The sequence below is a fragment of the Equus asinus genome, chromosome 10 (assembly GCF_041296235.1).
Source record: "Equus asinus isolate D_3611 breed Donkey chromosome 10, EquAss-T2T_v2, whole genome shotgun sequence".
Classification (NCBI taxonomy): Eukaryota; Metazoa; Chordata; class Mammalia; order Perissodactyla; family Equidae; genus Equus; species Equus asinus.
Window position 1 is genome coordinate 74,328,719 of NC_091799.1, and position 24,707 is coordinate 74,353,425.

General features: G+C 41.6%; 1 protein-coding gene across 2 annotated transcripts in view; it reads left to right on the plus strand.

Annotated features, from left to right (window-relative positions):
* CCL28 (C-C motif chemokine ligand 28) overlaps window positions 1–19,075 on the plus strand; it is a 37,080-nt gene extending 18,005 nt beyond the window's left edge. The window contains exons 2-4 of one of the 2 annotated variants that reach the window (XR_011506485.1): window positions 3,783–3,909; window positions 9,466–9,710; window positions 18,682–19,075. Coding sequence is in view for 1 of the 2 variants with exons in the window: in XM_070519684.1 (XP_070375785.1) it covers window positions 3,783–3,909; window positions 9,466–9,658 (320 nt within the window). In the remaining variant the exon portion in view is untranslated. Of the gene's footprint in view, window positions 1–3,782; window positions 3,910–9,465; window positions 10,408–18,681 lie in introns of those variants that run through there. The other variant, XM_070519684.1, reaches the window with a different exon arrangement.
* Window positions 19,076–24,707: the final 5,632 nt, after the last annotated feature.

Genomic DNA, 24,707 nt, shown 5'->3' on the forward strand with positions numbered 1-24,707 from the left:
ACATCTACCAACATGTAATAAATGCTCTAATTACATGCCTCTTGCCTTTTGATCGTTAATCTGACTTAGGTCAAGTGATCTCCAGGTGAGCCATCCTACCTTTCTATTTGAGAAATGTAATCCAGTTTTCTAAGTACATATAGGTCCTGGGTGCCTTTCTGGCTTAAAATTATTCCTTGAATTGATGTCATCACTCAGACAACTCAAAATCCTAAACATACAGGTTTGCCTATGATCCCCATAGTGCGTTTGAAAGTCTGTTTTGTGTTTTATAGTTGCTTGGGTCTCAACTAATAGCAGTGGTCTGTGTAGGAGCTCTTTGAAGCTAGTAACTCTTCATCTTTCTACCCCCAGAGTCTAGCAGAGTGATTCACTCTATAAGAATTCATGGATATAGATAGTGGTTCAGGGCCAGCCCCGAGGCCGAGTGTTTAGGTTCACACGCTCTGCTGCGGCGGCCCAGGGTTTTGCCAGTTCGAATGCTGGGCACAGACATGGCACTGCTCATCAGGCCTTGCTGAGGCGGCGTCCCACATGCCTCAACTAGAAGGACCCACAACTAAAATATACAACTATGTACCAGGGGGCTTTGGGGAGAAAACAGAAAAAAAAAAAAAGATAGTGATTCACTCTATAAGAATTCATATAGTGATTCTTATAGCGTAAGATGGGTGAATGAATGCATAGATACACGAATATACCCAAAACCTTATTTTGGGATGTTAAACAGTTTGACTTAGAGAATAGGCAGCACAGTGTAGCTAAAGAAAGAAACAATTGATTTTAGGAAATCAATGTATTAATAAATATAAGGACAACCAGTGTCCCATTCTCCTATAGCACTTTTTAAAAAAATTGAAATATTGGGCTGGCCTGGTGGCGTAGTGATTAAGCTCGTGTGCTCTGCTTTGGTGGCCAGGGGTTCACAGGTTCGAGTTCCATGTGCAGACCTAGGGCTGCTTGTCAAGCCACACTGTGGCAGCATCCCACATGAAATAGAGGAAGGTTGACACAGATCTTAGCAACAATCTTCCTCAAGCAAAAAATGTAGAACTGTTAACACTCTGTATCACTTGTGTGGGTATATTTCAACTACATCTATTAATTTAAATGCATGGTTTAGAAGTTATTGAAGACATACATTTTTGTAAATGAATTTATGTAAAAATGAATTCATGTAAATATATAATTAATATATATTTGGGGATTTTATGTATATTCTAATTTCCCGAGAATTAAAAAATATGTATATTGGGCTGATGCTGGGTTGTTACTGATCTAGATCTCAAGCTGAGAGTCTCTTCCAAATGGAGCAGCACTGGGTTATTCAGGACAGGCAGGACAAGAGAGGCAGGTCAAAGTCTTTCTTTCTGGAGGGAGACAGCTCCAATTAATTTTATGCAGATCCTCCTTGAGGCTCTGGGACTAGGGTCAAGGCATTTTCCCCAGGGCCTGAGCATGACTAGAAGTCAACGCAGAGATTTCTGTACCATTGTTAACAAGAATCTTGCCAGAGTAGACTTGCCCCACTCTAAGACATCAGATTCTGTGAGTTTGACTCAGATTCTGTGAGATATACAACTCAAACAAGCAATCCGTTCTTGTCTACCCCAGCACTCTTGACGTATAGCTCCTTCTACTTAGATTGCTCCACTCCCTTTCTCAGTCAGGTGAATTCTGCTCCTCCTTTAAAATTCAGTCCAAACTTCATGTCCTCTGTCTTCCTACCCTGTCTCCCCTAGGCAGAGTTAATTTCTGTAATCTTCTGTGTTTCTCTAGGGCTTGGTTCAGTTCTGCATAGCAATAGAGGTTTTAAAAAACTGCAAGTTTTACATGCTAGTTGAAAATCTCCCTGCTTTCTGGAAGTAGTCATTGCTTATAAATTTGGGCATATACTTCCATATCTTTCCCTCTGTGTATGTATGTACACTCTTTTTATGAAAATGGGATCATATATAATTCTTGCACTGAAACTTACATTTCTCACTTAACAATAAATTATGGACATTCATCTATCTCTGTGTAAATATATCTACCTCGTCCTTTATTGCATTTGGATGTACCATTGTTTATTTAACTATTGATAGACATTGAGATGGCCTCTAGTGTTTTGCTATAGTGAACAGCTGTGCACCTGTCTTTATGACTTGGGAGACCTTTAGAAGAACAGAATTCCAGAAGTACAATTATAGTGAGTCAATGGGATTGTATCCTAAGCACTTAGTTCCAAATCTGTCTCCTCTACCACAGCCTCTTGGGGACAGGGTCATATTGTTTTATTTATGTTTGTATCCCCCAGTGACTAGCATTGTGCCTGGAACATTTTAATTGCTCAATAAATGTTTGTTGAATAATTGAATAAGTGAAAGAATGAATGGCAATGGAAGGTTTTGAGACCCAGTGGGTGAGTCACATGGACACGCTTAATTTGGTATTCAGCTCCTCCTTCTCTACTGCATGGCTGTGAGTAGGCCCCATGTTTCCATGGGGGCAAAGCGTGGGTACAGAGATCTCTCCCTGTTACAAGGGCAGCTACCTCTATTGCTTAGAGCTGACCGTGTAGAGGGCTTCAACCATTTCTTTTAATCCCTAATTCAGTGGCTAACTTCTTTCTGCTATGATGAGGTTGCCACCTGCAGCCACCGTTGGCTGTAATTTCTAATTTTTTAATTTTATTTACTACTCACTTGGTGGATTGGGAAGCATAGGAGAATACTGTGTGCATGTGACATTAGGAATTTGCAGATACACATTTTCCTAGGGGAGTGGATTTCCTTTCATATTTGTGTTTCCTTCTTTTCCTTACATCTGAGTAACACAAGCTCCTTGTACCCTCACCTCCTGCCCCGGTCTCTCCCCACTTTCATCCGTCTTATCACTGCGAGACGGATTTTCCTAAAACCCTTCTCCTTTCTCAAATCTTTAGTGGTCCCTATTTCATAAAAGCTAAACCTCCTTAGAGTAACATTCAAGACCTTAGTGGTGTAACCTCAGTCTATCCTTTAATCACGTCTCCCATCACTCACCTTCCTAGACACTCAATACAGAGAAAGTGGTCTATTTTCCTCCATACCCTAAATGTGCCTTGGGCTTTCCTGTCTCAGAAGTCTTAACCTTGCACTTCCTTTAGTCTGAACAAGTCTTCTCCATTTTTCTTCATCCATCCAAATCCTTTAAGACTCAGTCAAGTCCTTCCCTGGTGGGAAAATTTCAAAGCTGCTCCAGGGGCCCATGTGGTCGTTCTCTTCTAATTGTGTGGGACATTCTGTCAACCTCTTCTTTCCTCTTCAGTCAAGTCAGTCTGCAACCCCACTAATATCCTTGACAGGAGCTGTTTTGGCTTTTGTGAGGAAGACTGGCCCTGAGCTAACATCTGTGCCAGTCTTTCTCTATTTTGTATGTGGGATGCTGCCACAGCATAGCTTGATGAGTGGTGTGTAGGTCCATGCCTAGGATTTCATACCGCGAACCCCCAGCCCTCAAAGTGAAGCACGTGAATTTAACCACAGCTCCACTGGGCCTGCCCCCTGGAGCTGGTTTTTCATTTCTTCACTTGTTTTGTGTCCTTGCCTGTACTTAGTTTTATCTCCTGCAAATACTGTGCAAGTTCTGGAAGGTAGAGATGTGTCCTGCCCCAGATCTGCATGCACAAAGCCCTCAGTTAGTGTTTATCCTTTGCTAGAGTGGATTAACATTCTGCTCCTCTGGAGTCTTTAAGATGAGAGCCAGGCCATTTTTTTACAAACTGTAATATTTAAGGTTTTTTTCTTTTCTTCTTTTAGCCATACTTCCCATTGCTTCCAGCTGCTGCACCGAGGTTTCCCATCATATTTCCAGAAGGCTTTTGGAAAAAGTGAATTCATGTCGCATTCAGAGAGCTGATGGGGATTGTGACTTGGCTGCTGTCATGTGAGTGTTCTTCAGCAGGGGGATCTAAATCTGCACAGTGGTCATTTCTTGGCCAATGAACAGTAGGCCGAGAAGGCTTTACCTAATACACAACATACAAATAATCATCTAAACAAGAGTGGGAGAGTAAATATTCTGCCTTCTGTCCGGGCTCCCTGGAGTGAACGCACAATCTTTCTGCACTAGGATGTCCAGAGCCCACATTACCCTCTGCCCCCCACCTCTGTAATGCTATGATAAGGGCTAAATGCCTTCAGTCACCCGACAGCGTGCACGACTTTCCTAAGCAAAACAAGGGACACTCTGGGTGAAAAAATACAACAAAAATAAAAACGGAAGGCCACAGTTCTATTTCATGGCTTTAACTGTAACTTTTTCCAGGCAAGTATATAAGTTGCTGTCATTTTCACTCTCTGAATTCTTCAGGAGTGTATGTGTATGTAAGGTTCAGATAGAAGTGTAGAGATGAGATGTCTGTGCCTGTCACAAGTGCTACTTGCAATCAAGCACAAATGCCTTTCTTTGCCTTTGGTTCTGGGCTGTTGGCTCATGGTGAAGCCTCTCCCCACTCCTACACCCATCCCTGGCTCAGTTATTGAAAACTTTAGACTTATATGTACTTAAGGTCTCCATGGAGACTTTACAATTTGAAATGCATTGATATTTAGCAAATCTAGATTCTGACAACAATGCTGTGAGAAAGACATAAATTATCTCCACGTCACCCAGGAGAAAGCTGTGACTGAGGAGATTATGTAGCTCACCTGGTGACATACAGCTAGTGAATGGCAGAAACGGGATGTGAGCTGCCCAGGTCTCTTTGTTCAGAACACTGTATACCTCCAAGCTCTCTCAAAAGCACTGGTGGGGGCCGGCCCTGTGGCTGAGTGGTTAAGTTCAGGTGCTCCACTTCAACAACCCAGGGTTTCATTGGTTCGGATTCTGGGCGCGGACGTGGCACCACTCATCAGGCCATGCTGAGGCGGCAACCCACATAGCATAACCAGAAGGACCTACAACTAGTATATACAGCTATGTACTAGAGGCCTTAAGGAAGAAGAAGAAGGAAAAAAAAGCGATGGCGGGACTAGCCATAAAATGCTCTCCCCAAACTCCATTACATTTGGCACCTTCAAAGCATATCAGGCATCTCCCTGGCATGCTCATTTAATACCACTTATGGCTCCAGGTGATGCTGATGAGCCATTTGGTACCCCTTCTTTGGGCTACAAATAAGCCCATTGCTTATACCTGTGTTTCTGAGAACTGGGGAACCTCTTTATTTATTCAATGAATTCAACCAATATTTGTTGCTTAGCATTTACGTACCAAGCACCGTTCCATGTGGCGGAGATGCAGCAGTGATAAAATAGACTCTGCCCTCTTACAGTCTCTAGAAGACTCTATCCAGCCCATCCTGCAGACCATTTTTTCCCCGCTTCAGAGGAATCCATCCATTACCCAACTTTGAGAAACACTGCTCCAAGAAACGGTTCTTAAAAGTTCAGAGGATGAGTTTGTAAGATGTCCATTGATAGACTTCCCTTAGGTCAAGGAGCTGTGAACTCCCTGAAATTTATGGGTATGAATGTCTGAACATTTTTCTGGGGTGAAGGTCCATAGGTTTTATAAGATCCTCAAAAGGGGCTTCAATCTAATAAAGTTTAAAAATCACACTTGGAGTTAGATATGCAGAGGAAGACAATTCCTGGCCCAAACGTTTCATAAGGATGAGCGTCTATGTGGGAGAAGGGAGAGGATTGAGAACTCTCTTAGCAGCTCCTCAGTTCATGCCACCACACTCCATCCATCGGCTCAGGTGGTTTAGTCACTGGGAACCAGTGTATCCGATAGCAATCCACAAAATACTTACTAATGAGGTACGTTCTGAGGGGTGCTTCCAGTTCCCAGCTTCTTTGAAAAACTCCCTTAGTAAGTGCCTGACTGAGATTCTATCAGTCTTCTGTTTAATCTTAATATATAGTGCTGGTAATAGTTGGAGAGTAAAAATTCATAGGCACTTCATGGACAAACAGTGCTCTGGAAAATTGGAAACATCTGGATATTTGTGTGACATCTACCTAGCTGCATTAAATCTGCCTGAGGCTGCCCTGGCTATTCCAGAAACTCCAAATTCTTAACTTTTGGTTCCTTCCACCTCCTTGACATTTGTCACTTCAGACTAATGAAGGCTTCAAAACTTGAAAGGGCTCCCATTGGACTCCCAGGCAGGCATGGGGAAAGAACCAGAGGAAGTTTCTGTGTGTGTGTAAGAGTAAGAGATAGATGCTGGGGATTATTGCTATTGGTAACAGGATTTTCAGAGAAGTTTCTTTGGGACAAGCAGGTGTGAGATAGAGATCTTAAAGGTATAAGAACAGAAATTATGTAAGTCCTCATTTTGATAAGGAAAAGTATGATAAAAAACATGAGTCTTCACTTTAAAAAGGACTTAATTTTAATTGAAGGGAAACTATGAAGCCAATCCCTTGGATCTAAGAATATTTTATTCAAATACAAGTTTGTAAGTTGAGCTCTCTGTGCTGATAAGACAGCTGAAAAATATAGAGTAGTTATGACCTGGTCTCAAGATTAAATTTGACTGTGTAGCATTTTTAATCATAAATTACAGATCTTCTCTGTTGTGTTTCCTGAAATTCAACATAAAAATATAAAAGTTCTCTTGTTTTCAATTTATTTTTCTACAGAACACATCTTTACTTATCCAAAATATAGCCCCTTAACTTTGAATGTGTATAAAGACTTTAATGTTTGAGTCAAGTGTGTTAGATAGAGGAAATATTGCAAGCATTGGAAATATAATTCCCAAAGGGCATGTGTTATTATAAATCGCAATTAACTAATATCAATTAAGTTATAGTGAACTCACTAGATTTCTTTCCTCTTTCTTTTCTGCCTAGAAATGGGTCCTTTGTTTCACACCCTGTGAATGATCATTGTAATTTTTGATGTCTAAGACTGCAGTTTGCTTGCTTAAATCTCTACAGTGACTTAGTTAAAGAGCTTCTGGCTGTTTCTAACCATAAATACAATGAAAAGTTGTTTATCTTGGGCAGAGAGCTGAGCTTTCTTGAACCATACAGATATTATCTGTTAGGAAGAAAATTGGGGGTTATTAAATAAGGATGTCTGGGAGGCTTGAGTATTTTTTCAGGAGTGGTTGTTAAGGGCTGTTGTGCTTAGAGGAATGGGTAAACAAAGAGAGTGTAGGGAACAATGACAGCGACGATCTCTGGCAGGGCCACCCCTTTGGGTCCATTGGACTGTCTCTAGCTCCCCTCTTGCGGGTAAAAGAAGCAGGGAATTCGCCTTATGGTTTCTTAGAGTCAAACTCTCCACCTAGAAATTCACAATGGGTGGGTCGCTCGGAGCCCATCAGAATACTGTGGAGTTGGCAGCAGGGGAGGGAGTGTGGAATAGGCCACGTCCTTGCCCAGCATGACTTCGTCTCTTTTTATCCTGATGGAATACACAGAGGATACAGGTGGAGGTTTAAGCAGTCTTTAAACTTTAGGATTTGAAAACATCATAGCATCTTGGGTTTGGGAGCTGTGTTCTGGTAGCTGATTTTCCCCTTGTGTGACATTGACAGGTTGAGGCCTCACTGGTAGGCCTTTGAAAAGCGTCCCCATGGGGTTGTTGCCTGTTTTTCTGTGGCTCTCTGCCTCCCTGCATCCTCTGTCTCCAGCCCCCATCCAGTTCTCCCTTCGGCCCCCTGCCAGTGCCCATCCCTGAAGCTCCTCACTGCCCACGGAATAATGGAGTTGAGCCCTAGTTTTCTTCTGTGTAATCTGTGGGCTTGTCTGGTTGTCAGTGGACTGTCAGTGGACTCCACTGCCTGTTGCCCGGGTTCTTGCTGACACCACAGGGAAAGGAGACAGTTTTAGTCCTTTGCAAAGCATAGGAGCTTCAACTCTTTGTTTTTGTTTTTTCCTCCACATTAGTACTACAGCCAAGTTTCCTCCTGTAATAGTTAAAGGCAAACCAACCAGCATAGTGAGAAGTAGCTTTTCTTTTGCAGCCTCCCAGGCTAATACACTTAGAGAATATATTGTCCTCCTATTAAGATGCCTCACTTCTTTCAAACTAATATCCCCACATGCCAGCTTTATTATGCTTAAGTTTGTTCAAGCCTGTCCTAACTTTCCCTCCCATTTGTTGGCTGGTGATTCTGCCTGGGTCATCTGGAGATATGGCAGCCTACTCTCTGTCCCCCATACTTTCCCCCCACATAACAGGGTCAGGAGTTTCAGTTTATCCAGACACAGAAATATCGTATATGTAGAGCCAGCAGGATTTGTGACATTTAATAAGAGCTGGAGGGCACCTGATGGGGAGTTAAAAGTCACAATATCTTTTGTAACAAGAAATTCTTCTATTTAACAGAAATTGTGAATGCTGCTATAGGATTCGCCTACCCCAAGTTCAAAGTTTCATATAGAAAAAATGAAAGGAAAACAAATTCTGACATATGGTATAGATTTATATTACATTAAAATATTAACAAAAGCTTAGAATATTTTAGTTAATTGTTTGTTGAAAACAGAACCAGACTTTTCTTATTTTGAACAATTTTCCCTTTATATATACAAGTAATTACTGAATTGCTACTGTGCACAAGGCCTTTTCAAGACAAACTTCCAGACTAGTCCTCCTTCAAGGAGCATAACATCACAGGGAAAGGAGAAAGTTTGAGACCCCACTCAAATAAAAGAGCAAACAAGGGCCGGCCCAGTGGCGCAGTGGTTAAGTCCACACATTCTGCTTCGGTGGCCCTGGGGTTCGCAGGTTCAGATCCTGGGTGTGAACATGGCACCGCTTGGCGGGCCATGCCATGGTAAGCGTCCCACATATAAAGTGGAGGAAAATGGGCACGGATGTTAGCTCAGGGCCAGTCTTCCTCAGCAAACAGGGGAAGATTGGCGGCAGATGTTAGCTCAGGGCTAATCTTCCTTAAAAAAAAAAAAAAAAGAGCAAACTAGCACCAGTAGAGAAGTAATCAGCACCACAGAGACGCAAAGGAAAAAAGAGAGCATTTAGCTGAGAAGATCTAGAAAAACCTAATGGAGGAGGATATGTTTGAGATGCGCAATGAGGAGTGAATTGGTTTTGATGAGTGAAGCTTGGGGTCTGGAAAGAAAATTTTCACCTGGTTTTTCTTCTCTCCCTCCTCTGCCTCCTCCTCATATTCTTTTCTCCTTTGTCTTTTTCTTTTTTACTCACTGACTTGTAAAGTACCCTCCTTTTTATTCAGGTTCTTCCTTTTTAAAAAATTTTTTTCTATTATAGTTTATATATACATATACATTTTATTGCAATCTCCTTCTCCATCTTTTCACACTTCCTGCCGATGTCTGAGGAAACACAGGCAACAGTGTAGTAAGGTTAAGATTCAGCCTTGTGGTGCTCAGCTTTAGGATTCAGTCTCTAAGAAAACACTAAAAGTGTCTGAAAGTGGGAACTGCCCAGAAGTCACTAAGCTTTTACTTACTTGTACTTTCTATCAGTGATTTTATTTTATTCCCTTCTTGGTAGCCTTCATGTCAAGCGCAGAAGAATCTGTGTCAGCCCGCACAGTCATAATATTAAGAAGTGGATGAAAGAACAAGCAGCCAAGAAAAATGCTAAAGGCACCATTTGCCATAAGAAGAAACACCCCAGCAAGAGGAACAGTAAAGGGGCACATCATAGGAAACATGAAACACACGACCATGAAACGCCTTATTAGAGAGTTGACGAGTGAATCTACGCAGATGATTCCTGAAGTGAACTTGGCCACGGTTGGTTATTAATTTATCACGTGAATGTTCCTTATTGGAAGCCAAGAGGGCAAAACAAAATATTTGTTTTTAAAAGGAACAATTATACAGTAGGCAAATGTAATCAGTAATATACTCAACTGAAAAATGAAATCAAAAGATAATACAGTCATGTGCCGCATAAGGACGTTTCTATAAACAATGGACCACATATCCGATGGCAGTTCCATCAGATTAGTACCACAGAGCCTAGGTGTGTAGAAGGCTATGCCATCTGGTTTGTGTAAGTACACTCTATGATGTTCGCACAAGGACGAAATTGCCTAACAACACATTTCTCAGAATGAATCCCCATCGTTAAGCGGAGTATAACTGTACTTATCTTCATATGATATTTTGAGAGCAGCATACAGACATAATTTCCCCAACTTTTTTATTATGAAATTTTCCAAACCTACAAAGAAGTTGAAAGAATGGTACAGTGAACACCTGTATATCTTTCACTTAATCATTGTTAATATTTTGCCACATTTGCTTTCTCTCTCTCTTCTCTTTGTATGTATGTGTATATAAAACATTTTATATCTATATAAATATGTAACTTTTTGCTAAACAATTTGAAAATAAGTTGCAAACATCATGATACTTCACTCCTAAATTTTTTTTGGTGTTACAACTTGGCATCCCTCAAGAATAAAGACATTTTATATATAATCACATTACCAGCTTTAGACCTAAAAAATTAATAGTTTCAATAATATATACAAATACATATTAATCTAACCTAATATATAATATTGTCATCTAATATATATTATATATATTTACGTTTCTACATCCAAATTTCCCTGACTATTTCCAGAGCATTTTATATAGGTTTTTTTAAAACCAATCAAGGTTCACATATTGCAATGAATTGTTATATTTCTTTCATATCTTTTAATCTAAGAAAGTTCTTCCGCTTTTTTTCTTTTCTTTCCTCCCATGACATGGACTTTTTAACAGAGCATGAGCCATAATCTGCTCCACATTCTGGATTTGTCTGTTTTCTCATGATCACGTTCAGGTTTAACATTTTTGGTAAGAATGCTTCCTGTATGAATTTGTATATTTATTATTGCAGTATTTGGAGTTCATGAACATTAGAGTTCATTTTCTACGTAGAAAAGTTTTAGCTGCATATCACTTTAAAACACCTAGTTTGAGCACTACTGTTGTTTGGATTGATAAATTCTGATGCTGAAAAAAAAAATCTGCTTTGCTTCAGCGGCTGTCTGCCTCCCACAGTCGGCTCTTGGAGCAGCACTAGGGAGGGGTCCAGAGTTGGGTTTCAGGAGGGACGATTTGACGCTTTCCCTAAACAAGGGGCCTACGTCTTTCAACTCCTAACCTTTCCCACATCTTGTGCATTGATTTCCATGGCACTGCTCCTCTTTTGGACTCTTTTTTGCTCACAGAAGCTTCGAGATATAGAGTAAGATCTAGCTTTCATAAACAGTGTCAACACAAATAATCCATAATCAATCTATAAATCAAAATTGGGGGGCCGGCCCAGTGGTGCAGTGGTTGGGTTCTCACGTTCTGCTTTAGCAGCCCAGGGTTCACTGGTTTGGATCCTGGGTGCGGACATGGCACCACTTGGCAAGCCATTGCTGTGGTAGGTGTCCCACATATAAAGTAGAGGAAGATGAGCACGGATGTCAGCTCAGGGCCAGTCTTCCTCAGCAAAAAGAGGAGGATTGGCAGCAGATGTTAGCTCAGGGCTAATCTTCCTAAAAAAAAAAAAAAAAAAATTGGGATGAATTTATTATATGAGCAAGTTTTTTAAAATTATCTTTTTAAAGATTGGCACCTGAGCTAACATCTGTTGCCAATCTTCTTTTTTTCCCCCCTCTCCTCCCCAAAGCCCCCCAGTACATAGTTGTATATTCTAGCTGTAGGTCCTTCTGGTTATGCTATGTGGGACACTGCCTTAGCATGGCTTGATGAGTGGTGCCATGTCCGCACGCAGGATCCAAACCGGCAAAACCCTGGGCCACTGAAGTGGACTGTGCAAACTTAACTACTAGGCCATGGGGTCGGCCCCTACTTGAGGCAGTTTTGAGGACTATAGCCTGGGAGAGAACCTTCACCAAGGAAGGAAGCACTCTGAAGAACCGTGGTCATATATCGTCTTAGAACAAAGAACTCCCATCAAATATGACAGGAATCTCTCTCTTACTACAGTCACAAGATGTTTTTCTAGCACAGCAGGTCAGTGGTCACAAGATGAGCACAGCAGATCAGTAATCAATCCTTAGGTTCTGGGAAGAAAGGCTTATCTTTAGAGAAATGCTGATATGGGGAGGAGGCATACATCCTTATCTTTAAGGGCATCATTCTTGGCTTTGGGACATTATAAATGTTTAAAGCAGATGTACAATGTATGCTTGATAGGCCATGTTCAGCTTTTCTGGAAAAACAAGGCCAGGCCAAGTTAGTTTTAAACTAAGTGGCTTCCTCATATACCCCAATATATCTTATTGCTTTTCACTTATTCATCAACAGCCATCAGATGGCAGGAGCACAGCGTTCACTTTGCCAGGGGTCAGGTGTCCTGTGCCTCCCTTCTGGCCAGTCCCAGGAAGTGGTGTTGCCAGGACAATTTGGAGTGGATAATGGGACACATGGAGGTGCTGAATGTGATGTAGGTTAAAGTATCACCAAATAGCCTTTGTGATAAAATATCACCAAATTGCTCCTTGACACTAATTTAGCATGTGATTTATTTATTCTCACCAACAATCCTGCAAGCTTTGTACTGATATTTCCACCTTATGGAGGAGGAAACCTGAGGCTCATAGAGATAAAATGACTTGCTCAAGGTCAAGATAAAAGGCTCCCTCTGTGCTCTGGTCACCCTGGGGTAGAGGGTGAGTTTTATATTTACCCCCTTTTTTGTGTGTAGGAGGAAGAGTCCCCCTGAGCTAATATCCATTGTCAATCCTTCTCTTTTTTTTTGCTTGAGAAAGATTAGCGCTGAGCTAACTTCTGTACCAGTCTTCTTCTACTTTGTATGTGTGATGCCTCCACAGCATGGCTAATGCGTAGAGTAGGTCCGCACCCAGGATCCAAACCTAGAACCCCAGGCTGCTGAAGTGGAGCACACAGAACCTTAACCGCTTGGCCATGGGGCTGGCCCCCTATATTTACCCTTTTTGATGGGAAGATTACTGCAGCTTTCAATTTAATCTAAGTTGAAAAGGATCTCCCTTTTTATAGAAACATGGACTCTCTGTTTAGTGCCATTAAACATCCACTAACTATTCCAGTCCAAATTGGGTTGGCTAGCAGATAATCCAAAATGCTCCCTCTTTCTTGTACCATGGAGTTTGACTAACCAATGCGGGAAGGTGGGTGAAGATTACCTAAGAGGGGTATTAGTGCCCCTCCCTGTGAGATCTAAACTTTTATATTATCACAGAACAAATCGAACTATGACATATGTTTCACAATTTACATAATCAACGTGATGCTCTTTTGACAATTATGCACATTGTTTTTTTTTATAATTATAGAATCATGCTTTCCCTCTGGTCAGTTTAAGAGAACTTCAAGTTCATCCCATCCTACCCCCAATGCTGTGATTCTGCTGTTCCTCATAATTCATTGTCAGATAATTTGATTAATTGGCAAATTGTAGCCTCTCTACCTCTACCTCCGCATAAACTACCAAAACAGTGGGCATCTCCTTCCTTCATCTGGGGCTTAGCACATAGTAGATATTCAATAAATATTTACTGATAAAGCATACGTAAGCAAGTGGCCTCTCATTTGGCTAATTATGATGAAAACAAGACACCACATAACAGTCATACACCCCTGTAGTGACCAGCCTGTACTGAAGAGTGAGAAGGATAGTAAGGGTTAAATTCTGCCAAGACCTGGTTGGGAGAGTGAATTAAATAAACCCAGTGTGAGTGGGCTCCTCTGTTTTCAAGCTTTTCTTCATCTCAGAATTTTTATGTTCTTTACCTCTTCCCTACAGCTCTGACATCAACCTCCATAAAATGGACTGTGTCTCAATTCTGTTCACTTTTCTCTTCAGGGCATAATGATCTGTATCAGTGAGTTAAAGAACCTTCTTTGCAGAGGAGGTAGAGCAGAAGAGATGGCTTCTGACAGATTGACTTTGCTAAACCCAGATCACAATGGAGGCAAATTGTACAATCTGTGAGAAAACCTAGGTTTGGGAAGAAAGTGGGGTCATGGTGTCCTCAGGGATTATAAAGCATGAAGAAAAGTGATGACTCCCTGTTTGATTCTCGACTTTCAGAGTGACCCTGGACCTACCAGAATGGGTAAAATTAAAAAGATGAAAATACTAAGTGTTGGCAAGGATGTGGAGCAACCAGAACTCTTATGTGTGCTGGGGGTAGGGGGGGAGGTGTAAATTAGTAAAACCACTTTGGAAAACTGTCTAGTCGTATATAGTAAAGCCATGTAACTACCCTATGACCCCCAAAATTCCACACTTAAGTAATATCGAGTTAAGTGAATATGTTCACCAAAACAAATGTATAAGAATGTTCATAGCAGCCTGAAAATGGGAAACTATCTAAGTGCCCATCAACGTTAGAATGGATAGATTTTAAATGTTATATTCATAAAATGAAATGCTATCCACCAATGAGGAAGGGCAATCTATAATTCATGCAACAATATAGATGTATCTCACAAGTTTATTGATGAGGGAACAAGATCAGACACAAAGGAGTCAGTATCACGAACCCCAGCGAGCAGCTCCCCAACATGCCTACCTTATTTGTGCAGCTTAACTTCAATTCACTTCATTGTCAGTTCTGGTTAGTGATTTGAAGATTTGCAGGGGAGACATCAGAAATGCCCATTTCTAGACTTCATAGGTTAGCAAAGTGATAGACAACCAAAATTTCATATATAAAACATTCGGTGGCATAAATATACAAAATATTTTTTATTTATATATAACATCCGATACAACACACATGCACATGTTTTGCTTTTGTGGAAAACTACTGTCCTTTCTTTCTCCCCCTCAACCCCCACCTGCAACGCATCACTTTGCTCTGTGTTGCTCTAGTTAAAAAATAATCACATATGATCTCACTTGAATGTGCAATCTAAAAAACCTGAGCTCACAGAGAATAGATTGCTGGTTGCCAGAGGTGGGGGTTTGGTGGGTGGGAAAAATGAGTAAATGTGAACAAAAGGTACAAACTTCCTGCTATAAAATAAAAGAGTCATGAGATCTAATGTACAGCATGGTGACTATAGTTAACAATACTGTATTGGACATTTGAAAGTTGCTAAGAAAGTAGATCTTAAATGTTCTCATCACAAGAAAAAAATTGTAACATTTCACAGCAACAGATGTTAACTAAACATACTGTGGTGATCATTTTGCAATATATACATATATCAAATCATTGTGTTGTATACCTAAAACTAATACAATGTTATATGTCAATTATATCTCAGTGAAAAAAAAATCACAATGTTTGTTGGAAAATGAAGTCTGTAAATAAGAATTCTCCGGAGTCAAGCAGATAAAGTCTCATCCTTCTCTCTCCCCAAAGATGAAGACAGGTGAAGCAGTGCTATTGTGGTTTCAATTATCTCAGCCTCTTTTTTTCTGGGCAGAGACAGGAAGTCACCTTGGGATGTGATTTGGTAGTCTCAGTTGTTCTGTGAAGGGTTTCTTGAGTGGCTTCCTTTGCTGCATAAATGTAAAGGTCAGTGGGCAAAGGCAAAGGTCACAATAAGATCTCCCACTCCCCCTTTATGGCTTAGCGGCAGTTTCTTCCACTGATCTATGCAAAATTCTGGGGAAGAAGTATACGATTTGCACAAGGGGGCCAGAGCATCTGGGAAAAGGGACCAGCACTCTAACCTGAACTGCTGAAATGAGAGTTAGGAAAACCTGTCAGGATAACAATCCAAGGTCCACGGGCAGGCAAGGCATCAACTGGCACTAAGGGAAATTCCCCTGAAGGGAGGATTCTTCTCAGCTTATGACTCAGACTCGACATCACAAGAGGCCTGGTGTTTGGGCCCAGAGGTGGATTCTTTCTACCTCAGTGTGTGGTTGAGAGACAAGGCTCACAAGACCCTGCCACTTAGGACACAGTGTCTGAGCTTGTGTGTGACCCAGGAGGGCTGCAATTGTGGAGCTCTCCCTAAGCTGGTCTGTATGTCTGGTCCAGTAAGGGCATCATCCTCTGGGCCCCATTGTATTGGGAAAGGCTGATTACAGAAGCCATCTCTAGTGTGTTTCCAGCTACATCCATGGTGCCTAACACAGTGTCTGGTACATAGAAGGTGCTCAGTGAATATCTGAGCGTAGAAGTTGTTAATAAAGGATACAGGAGCTGGAATTCAGTAACAACGCCATATGGTAGCAAGCACAGCAACCATGCTAGGAGACTCCAATCTCTGTCTCTACCTGGTTTTGGAAAGCAGGACTGCTCTGCTGTGGGTTGAATTCTTATACTATTCAGGTGGAGGAGACAGAGAGGCCTTGAGAAGGAAATAGTCTAGTTCTTGTGAATAAAGGTAAATTGATTTGCAATTGATTGATTGGAAAAATAAAAGAAATGTGACTGTATTTACAGCCCAAGCCAATGGAGCAAGGCTTACTAGTTGCATAAGATATTATTTCAGATATCTGACTCGTGTAGACAACAGATGACAATTCCAAGGTTCTGTTTCCCTTAAAGGACATGCCCAAATGAGGCTTATTTCCCCTGGGTGTGATCCTTAATACAACTACATCAATTTTTTAAGTTAGAAATAGCTCCTGGATCCAAAATGGGCTCAAGCCACTTTCCAAGAGTAAAAGGAGAAACTTGGCATTTCTAGTTCCCCAAAACCAAATGTCAAAATCTGGTCAATTTTCCCATATTTCAGGCTCATAAGTCAGAGGCATTGAAGGCAGAGCAGATGTTGTATATTATCTTGAGCTAATATACCATATTCACAATGACCACTATGTAAATAGTTAAAATAAAATATTAGTATTAATATGCTTGCCTGAGTTTTTGTTAGAGTTAGCAGTTGCTATTTAAAAACTACATATACAACTTAGGAACTGTATGTGAATCTCTTTTCTATAAACTAAACATTCCTGAAAACTATGTCAGTATTCAATTTATTTTTATAAATCGAATTCAATTGTAAATACAGTAGAAGAGTTTTTTAAAGAAATTTCTCCAAAAAATCATTTGATAAAATGAATGTTTTTTTAAAGCTAATGTTAACATTTGAGTTTTTATTCATGCAGCATTATGTGGTAGAAAAAGCACTGGATTGTTGGGGTCAGACCAGCCTTGATTGGAGTCCTTGTACAGAGTGTCAGTTTGGAAGGCAGAATTGAGAAAACCTATCCTCCCACCTTCTCATTTTGGCTGATTCGAACAAACCTTTCTCCATCTCCAAAAAAAAAAAAAAAAATAAGAAGAAGAATGTTGGTTTGTTTATCTGTAAATGGCCGTAAATGGAGATGATAAAACCTGGCTCAAAGATTGTTGTTGTGAACAATCATGGATGGACCTTGAGGGTATTATGTTAAGCAAAATAAGCCAGACAGAGAAAGACAAACACCATGTGATTTCACTCATATGTGGAAGATAAAGAAACACGTGGACAAAGAGAACAATTCAGTGGTTACCAGAGGGGAGGGTGGGCAAAAGGGGTAAAGGGACACATTTATATGGTGAAGGATAAAAATTAGACTGTTAGTGGTGAGCACGATACTGTCTATACAGAAACTGATAAATAATAATGTACACCTGAAATTTCATAATGTTATAAACCATGATGACCTCAACTAAAAAAAAAAAAAGATTGTGGTTTTGGAGTCAGAGACGGGGATGTGACAACAGAAGAATGATCTGTCTCTGAGAAGAACTGTGCTGGTCTGTGAGAAAAATTCGACCCACTGTGGCTGGCTTAGAATCTGGAGGAAGAGAGCCACAAGCCCATGAATAAGGCAGCTTCTAGAAGTTGGAAAGTGCAAGGACGCAGATGCTCCCCTGGGGCCTCCGAAAGGAAGGCAGCCCTGCAGATCCCTCGAGTTTAGCCCAGCAAGACTCATTTCAGATTTCTCACTTTCAGAACGTTAAGATAATAAATTTGTGTTGTTTGAGTTTGAAGTCATTAAAAACAAAAAGATTCTTGTGAGGATTTAACGTAAAGCACAGTGCTTGCTACATAAGGGGTGCTCAGTAACGATTAGTTCTTTTTAGGGGAAGACTGTATTCTGGTTCGTTTAAATTGAGAAAAACCGTTGAGATGGTATTCTCTCCAACTCGACTCTCACCCTCTGATTCCTAGCACTTGCGTCCCTGTTAGACATTACAACCTGGCCTCCATCTGGCTGTGGAGAGCTCAGGAAGGATCAGCTTTGTGTTCAGAAAGAATAGCTAAGGGGAGAGCAGTGTCCTCACAGGGCCTGGGTGGTGACATTGGGGGCCATCACCAATGGGACAGAGGATGGCTCTGCCCCTAAGAGCAGCAACTTCATGTTGGTCATTGATAGGTGAGGCAGCAGAAACAAGGCCGGAGTAAAAGCACACAAATCATCTGTCCACAAGCACAGTTGAGACAATACCCCTGGGCCCTGGGGGGTCACACTGAAGAAAGGTAAAATCTGATCATTTGGCTGGTGGTATTACAAGATATTCTCATTGGGCATCAAAAAAACGTATCCCTATCTTTTAGGCATGTGTGTTACTTGTTTCACAGCATGGAAATAGCTTCTGTTTCATTGATTTGCGTTGGATTGGAGAGAAGTTTGAGAAAATGTCACAGTCTAACCTCCTCTTGCCGTTTATCAGGAACTTCTGAGACTTGGGTGGGAGGGAGGTAGAAAGAGAGAGAACCCAAGAGCAAAGGATAAAGTATAAATACAGCTCTTTGAGATACGGGCGCTTTGTAATGTTTTGTTTTTGCTTTTTTTTCCCTCTTGTGAAAGATGACATGAGTAGAGCCATATTAAAATAGAGCCAGAGCAGCCGTTTCAGAGGAACTGCCTTGCACGTCTTGTTTTCTTTATCTTCCAAACTGGACAAAACCACCAACATTCCAAGAAGTCAGTGAGAACAAGAATATCCTGTCTGTCAGGACTGATGAAATTGGACTTTGCTGATGATGGAATCGCTAACCAGTCAATGAAGTACAAACCTAGCCTTCCCTTATCTAGCACCAATGAACTCTTCTTTAATACAACTCAGCTCATCTCCTTTTTTCCCATAAAACCCCCAAGTTTTTCTCCTATAATTGGGACACTATTTTAGGTTTATACCTAAATCCGTGCTCCCTGAATTGCAATTCTTTGATCCCAAATAAACGCTTTGCCTCTTAAAACCAATTTCTGTTTTTGTTGGTTGACATACGGTGTTAGAAGTGGGATCTGAAGTGATCTCACATTTGAGGACTACCATTCCCTAGAAACAGGTTTGGTACCAACACAAGCCCTCTTGTGTACTTAGCCGCTTCCACACACAGATGACTCCTCCAATCGTGGGGCCTCTCAGGCTCAGATCTCCCTCCCTTTGGTTGAGGTTAGTGCCCTTCTTTGGGATGGGTGCAGTGGCTGTGGTCATTGCAGGAGAGGTTTCCCTCATGCAATGAGGGGACTCCCGCTGACAGTGTTGATGCAGCGTTTGCTGGGAGGGAATGCCCCCCGTAGATATGTGAGTACTTTGAATTTTGGAGGGAGTCACTCAGTAAAATTCTCTGCTTAGATGAACGTTGCTGTGGGTTAATATGCACATGAAGTAAAAGCTATTGCTATGGGACATCTTGGAAGCCAAGGGCGAAAAATTGGTGGGCATGTGTTGAGCATTTAAAAGCCATTAGCATGCTCACCACCTTAAGAGATCTCCCAGATAAGGTGGTCACAAAACAGGTTAGACTAACACTGTGTTACCTGTCAACCTCAAGAAAACTTCTATGTAATGAGGTACACTGTAAAAACATCACACAATCTCCAACCCCATGAAAGATCCCTCTTAAGTATTAGTTTGGCTACAAGAGACTCAAGGCTTAGCTAACCCATTAATGTACATGTAAAGAAACCTATTGTCATTCTAAGGTGCAAGCTTTTCTTTACTATGGGACTTTTATAAATTTTTGTCCCCGTAGACTGATAATACTAAAGATGGTTTAAAATTACCGTGGACACTTTGGGGCTTCTCTAAGCTTCCAAAACTTGTCTTTTTGAGCACTAGATTTGAGAACCATGGACCAGACAAATTAAATGCAATCTTTAATTTCTAAAGAGTCAAGCACACCACCTTCCAGCACACCTGCTTAAAAACTACAGTCTTGGAAGCTATAAATATTTACAAAGAACAACAAAATCTTACTAAGCTTATTTCATGTCCTGAGAGCTTGGCTTGGTAACCATCAGGTTGGGGGCCCAAAGTATGGTCAGACAGAAATGGGGGTTGCACCCCATTTGCAGTCAGATATGGCTGGACAGAAATGTGGGTTGAACTTCATTTGTGACTAGGGTCCTACCAAACTGCTGTCAGCCTCAGAGGAATTACATTGGCCATTAGAAGTAGTGTTCCAATTAGATGAGATTATTTAAGAAGTGCATTTAAAAGCAAAGGCTTTGAAATTCCAAAGTAGCCTTATGGAAAGTTTTGTTGCAAAAAGCTAATGAAAAATTACAATATGAGAGGGACCTAAATGAAAAGACTATAAAAAAGTCTGGTAAGTTAATGGCTTTTCAGACACCCCCATATCTACTTTGAAGGAGGGCCTTCGTATGGGCTCCTTCCAGAATTAATGAAACTCTGAGAGATTTCCTGGTACACTGCTACATTATTCCCATATACAGTCAAGGAGAAACTAAAATTAAAAATTAATGGAATTGCCGGTGGGACCAAGATGGCGGAGTGAGTGGTCTTCTTTGCCTCTCCCCCTTCGAATCTACAACTAATTGGGCATTCACCAATTAACAAAGGATGTCCAGATAGCATCTCAAGATGCCTAAGAGACTTGTGCTGCTATACATCGGAAGGAGGATGGACGTCCCCCTGGGAGGAGGTGGAAATAGGTGAAAACTCTCCGACTCCCAACCCTCAACGCCTGGACAGCCTAGTACCTGCTAGAGGCTCTCTTCCAGCGGACTCCCCCATAGCATCGTCATGCACCAAGGGTGGGAGTGTGCACTCACCAGCGGAGTGACGGTGGAAACAGGTGACAACAGCCCTACCTAAGCCCCCCGTGATTACATCTAAGCCCAGGGGGAATCTCCAGGGTCCCGCACCCGCTGGCAGGGAAGGCCTCTGCTCACCATTAACAGGGAGGCCCCGCCCAGAAACCAGAGCAAAAGGAAGCTCCCAGGGAGTGGATTCCCCAGCACAGCACCAGCCCGCCAGCTGCTGCTGGGCCCATGGTCTCCGGCCATGCACGGGTCAGTGCAGGGGGTGCCCGGACTTCCCTTGGACATACTGAGGGACTGGGTGGAACTCCAGTGCCCGGCTCTGCGGCCCAGGGAGAGGCTCCAGGGTCCTGCACCCCCTGGCAGGGAGGGCCTCTGCTCGCCATTGGCAGGGAGGCCCCGTCCAGCATTCGGAACACCAGGAAGCTCCCTAGAGAAGAATTCCCCGCAAGGCAGCGGCTTGTCAGCCGCTGCCAGGTCCACAAACTCTGGCTGTGTCCCAGACGAGGCAAGGGGCTCCCAGAGATTCCATGAGAGTGGTGTGGGGCAGAGTGGAGCTCCAGTGAAACGGCTACGTGGCCCAGGGGGGACTCCAGGTTCCTACAGCAGCCTCAGTGAAAGCCTCTTCACAGCACTAGTGGAGAGGTCCTGAATGGCAATCACAAGGCTGGAAGGCCCTGGGGCAAAAGTAGCACAGCTAGGTGAGCTAACGACAGACTGCAGAAGATACCCATAGCTCTGCTGGGACCTATAGTGGACAAGTGTGATCTTGTGGGCTCTGTCAGGGACAAAGCTGCGATTATAGGTGATCCTGCTCCTGGCTGCTGGGAAAGCCCATAACACCGCTGCAGAACCCAAGGAGGGAGCATGTCTAAGTGGGCTGCAACAGTAGGCACCAGCAGCCTGAGGCCTGCTTGTGATTGCCCCCACAACCAACGAGGGACCCCACAGGACCACTGTGACTATGAGGAGGGGTCCAGGTCCAGTCAGTAACAGCTGACGGGTTCCTTGTTGGTGCAGTCTAAACAGCTGCTCCCCACCCCCACACCAGTCACAACAAGTGGAAGCAGCGACTAAACTCTATCTCTAGGCAGAGGCACAAATCCATGCCATCAACCAGTATGAAAAAATATATTAAATCTCCAGAACAGAAGGAAAATGATAAGCACCCAGAAAACAATCCCAAAGACAATGAAATCTATAACCTAAATGACGATGACTTCAAAACAGCCATTATTTAAAAACTCAATGAGTTAAAAGAGAATTCAGAGAGACAACTCAATGAGTTCAGGAGCTATGTCACAAAAGACCTTGACACTATAAAGAAGAACCAATTAGAAATACTGGAGGTGAAGAACACAATGGAGGAGATTAAGAAAAATCTGGACTCTCTGAACAGTAGGGTCGATAATATGGAGGACAGAGTTAGCAATTTGGAGGACAGGAATATAGAAATGCTGCAGACAGAGGAGGAGAGAGAACTAAGACTAAAAAGAAATGAAGAAACTCTCCGAGAATTATCTGACTCAATTAGGAGATGCAACATAAGGATTATAGGTATACCAGAGGGAGAAGAGGAGGAGAAGGGGGCAGAAGACCTGTTCAAAGAAATAATGGCTGAGAACTTCCCAAACCTGGGAAGAGAGATGGAACTTCATCTGACAGAAGCCAATATATCTCCAAACTTTATTAATGCAAGAAGACCAACCCCAAGGCATACAGTAGTGAAACTAGCAAAAGTCAATGACAAAGAGAAAATACTAAGGGCAGCCAGGCAGAAGAAAATAACTTACAAAGGAAACCCCATAAGGCTATCAGCAGATTTCTCAGGAGAGACCTTACAGGCTAGAAGCGATTGGAATGAAATATTCAAAACTCTGAAGGACAAAAACCTGCAGCCAAGAATACTCTACCCAGCAAAAATATCCTTCAAATACGATGGAGAAATAAAAACTTTCCCAGATAAACAAAAGTTAAGGAAGTTCATTGCCACAAAACCTCCTCTTCAAGAAATGCTCAGGAAGAACCTCATTCCTGAAAAATCAAAAAAGGAAAGGGGTTACAAAACCCAGAACAAAGGAGATAAGCAGGAGGACAATAACACAAAGTAACAGCTCTCCATCAGGACAGGTTAGCAAAAGTTAAATAAAACATTAAAGATAAATGGAATGGAAACACCAAGAATAAATATAACCTAGTCATTTTAACCACAAACTCACAACACAAAAAAGAAGAGAAAAAAAAATCTGACAATAACAACTTAGAAGGGGAAGAGAAAAGGGATGGAACGTTTTAATTTAAGGAAATAAGAGGCTATCGGAAAAAGGAGTATCTCATCTACGAGATGTGTTATACAAACCACCTGGTAACCACTAAACAAATAACAAGAATAAAGACACAAATTACAAATAAGAAGAACGCCAATACAGAAATTTACCTACTTGAATTAGGAATCCAAAAATCATGGGACGAGAAACAAAGGAAATGCAAAAGAACCGGAAAACAAGTGATAAAATGGCAACAGTAGGCCCCCACGTTTCAATAATCACTCTAAATGTAAATGGATTGAACTCTCCAATCAAAAGGCACAGAGTGGCAGGATGAATCAAAGAACAAGATCCAACAATATGCTGCCTCCAGGAAACACACCTCAGCCCCAAAGACAAACACGGACTCAGATTGAAGGGATGGAACACTATACTCCAAGCTACCAATGAACAAAAGAAAGCAGGTGTTGCCATACTTTTATCAGACAAAGTAGACTTCAAAGCAAAACAGATAACGAAAGACAAAGAGGGGCAGTATATAATGATAAAAGGGACGGTCCACCAAGATGACATAACAATTATAAATATATACACACCTAACACAGGAGCACCAAAATTCGTAAAGAAACCATTAACAAAACTAAAAGGAGACATCAACAGCAATACAATAATAGTAGGGGACCTCAACACCCCATTAACACCAATGGACAGATCATCCAGACAGAAAATCAACAAGGAAATTATAGAATTAAATGAAAAATTAGATCAGATGGACCTAATAGATATATATAGGACACTTCATCCAAAAACAGCAGGTTACACATTCTTCTCAAGTGCGCATGGAACATTCTCAAGGATAGACCATATCTTGGGAAAGAAAGCAAGCATCAATAAGTTCAAGAGGGTTGAAATAATATCAAGCATCTTTTCTGATCATAATGCTATAAAACTAAAAATCAACTACAAGAATAAAGCTGGGAAAGGGGCAAAAATGTGGAGACTCAACAACATGCTACTGAACAAACAATGGATTATTGAAGAAATTAAAGAAGAAATCAAATATTATCTGGAGACAAATGAAAATGAAAACACACCGTACCAACTAATTTGGGACGGAGCAAAGGCAGTCCTAAGAAGGAAATCCATTGCAATACAGGCTCACCTCAATAAGCAAGAAAAATCTTACATAAACAACCTCAAACGACAGCTAACGGAATTAGAAAAAGAAGAACAAAGCCCAAAGTCAGTAGAAGGAGGGAAATAATAAAAATTAGAGCAGAAATAAATGATATTGAAACAAAAAAGGCAGTAGAAAGGATCAATGAAACAAAGAGTTGGTTCTTCGAAAAAATTAACAACATGGATAGACCTTGAGGGTACTATGTTGAGTGAAATAAGCCAGACAGAGAAAGACAAACTCTTTATGACTCCACTCACAGGTGGCAGTTAACATATGGACAAAGAGAACTGATCGGTGGTTACCAGGGAAAAGGGGGGCTGGGGGGAGGGCACTAGGGGTGAAGTGGTGTACCTACAACATGACTAGTAATGATGTAC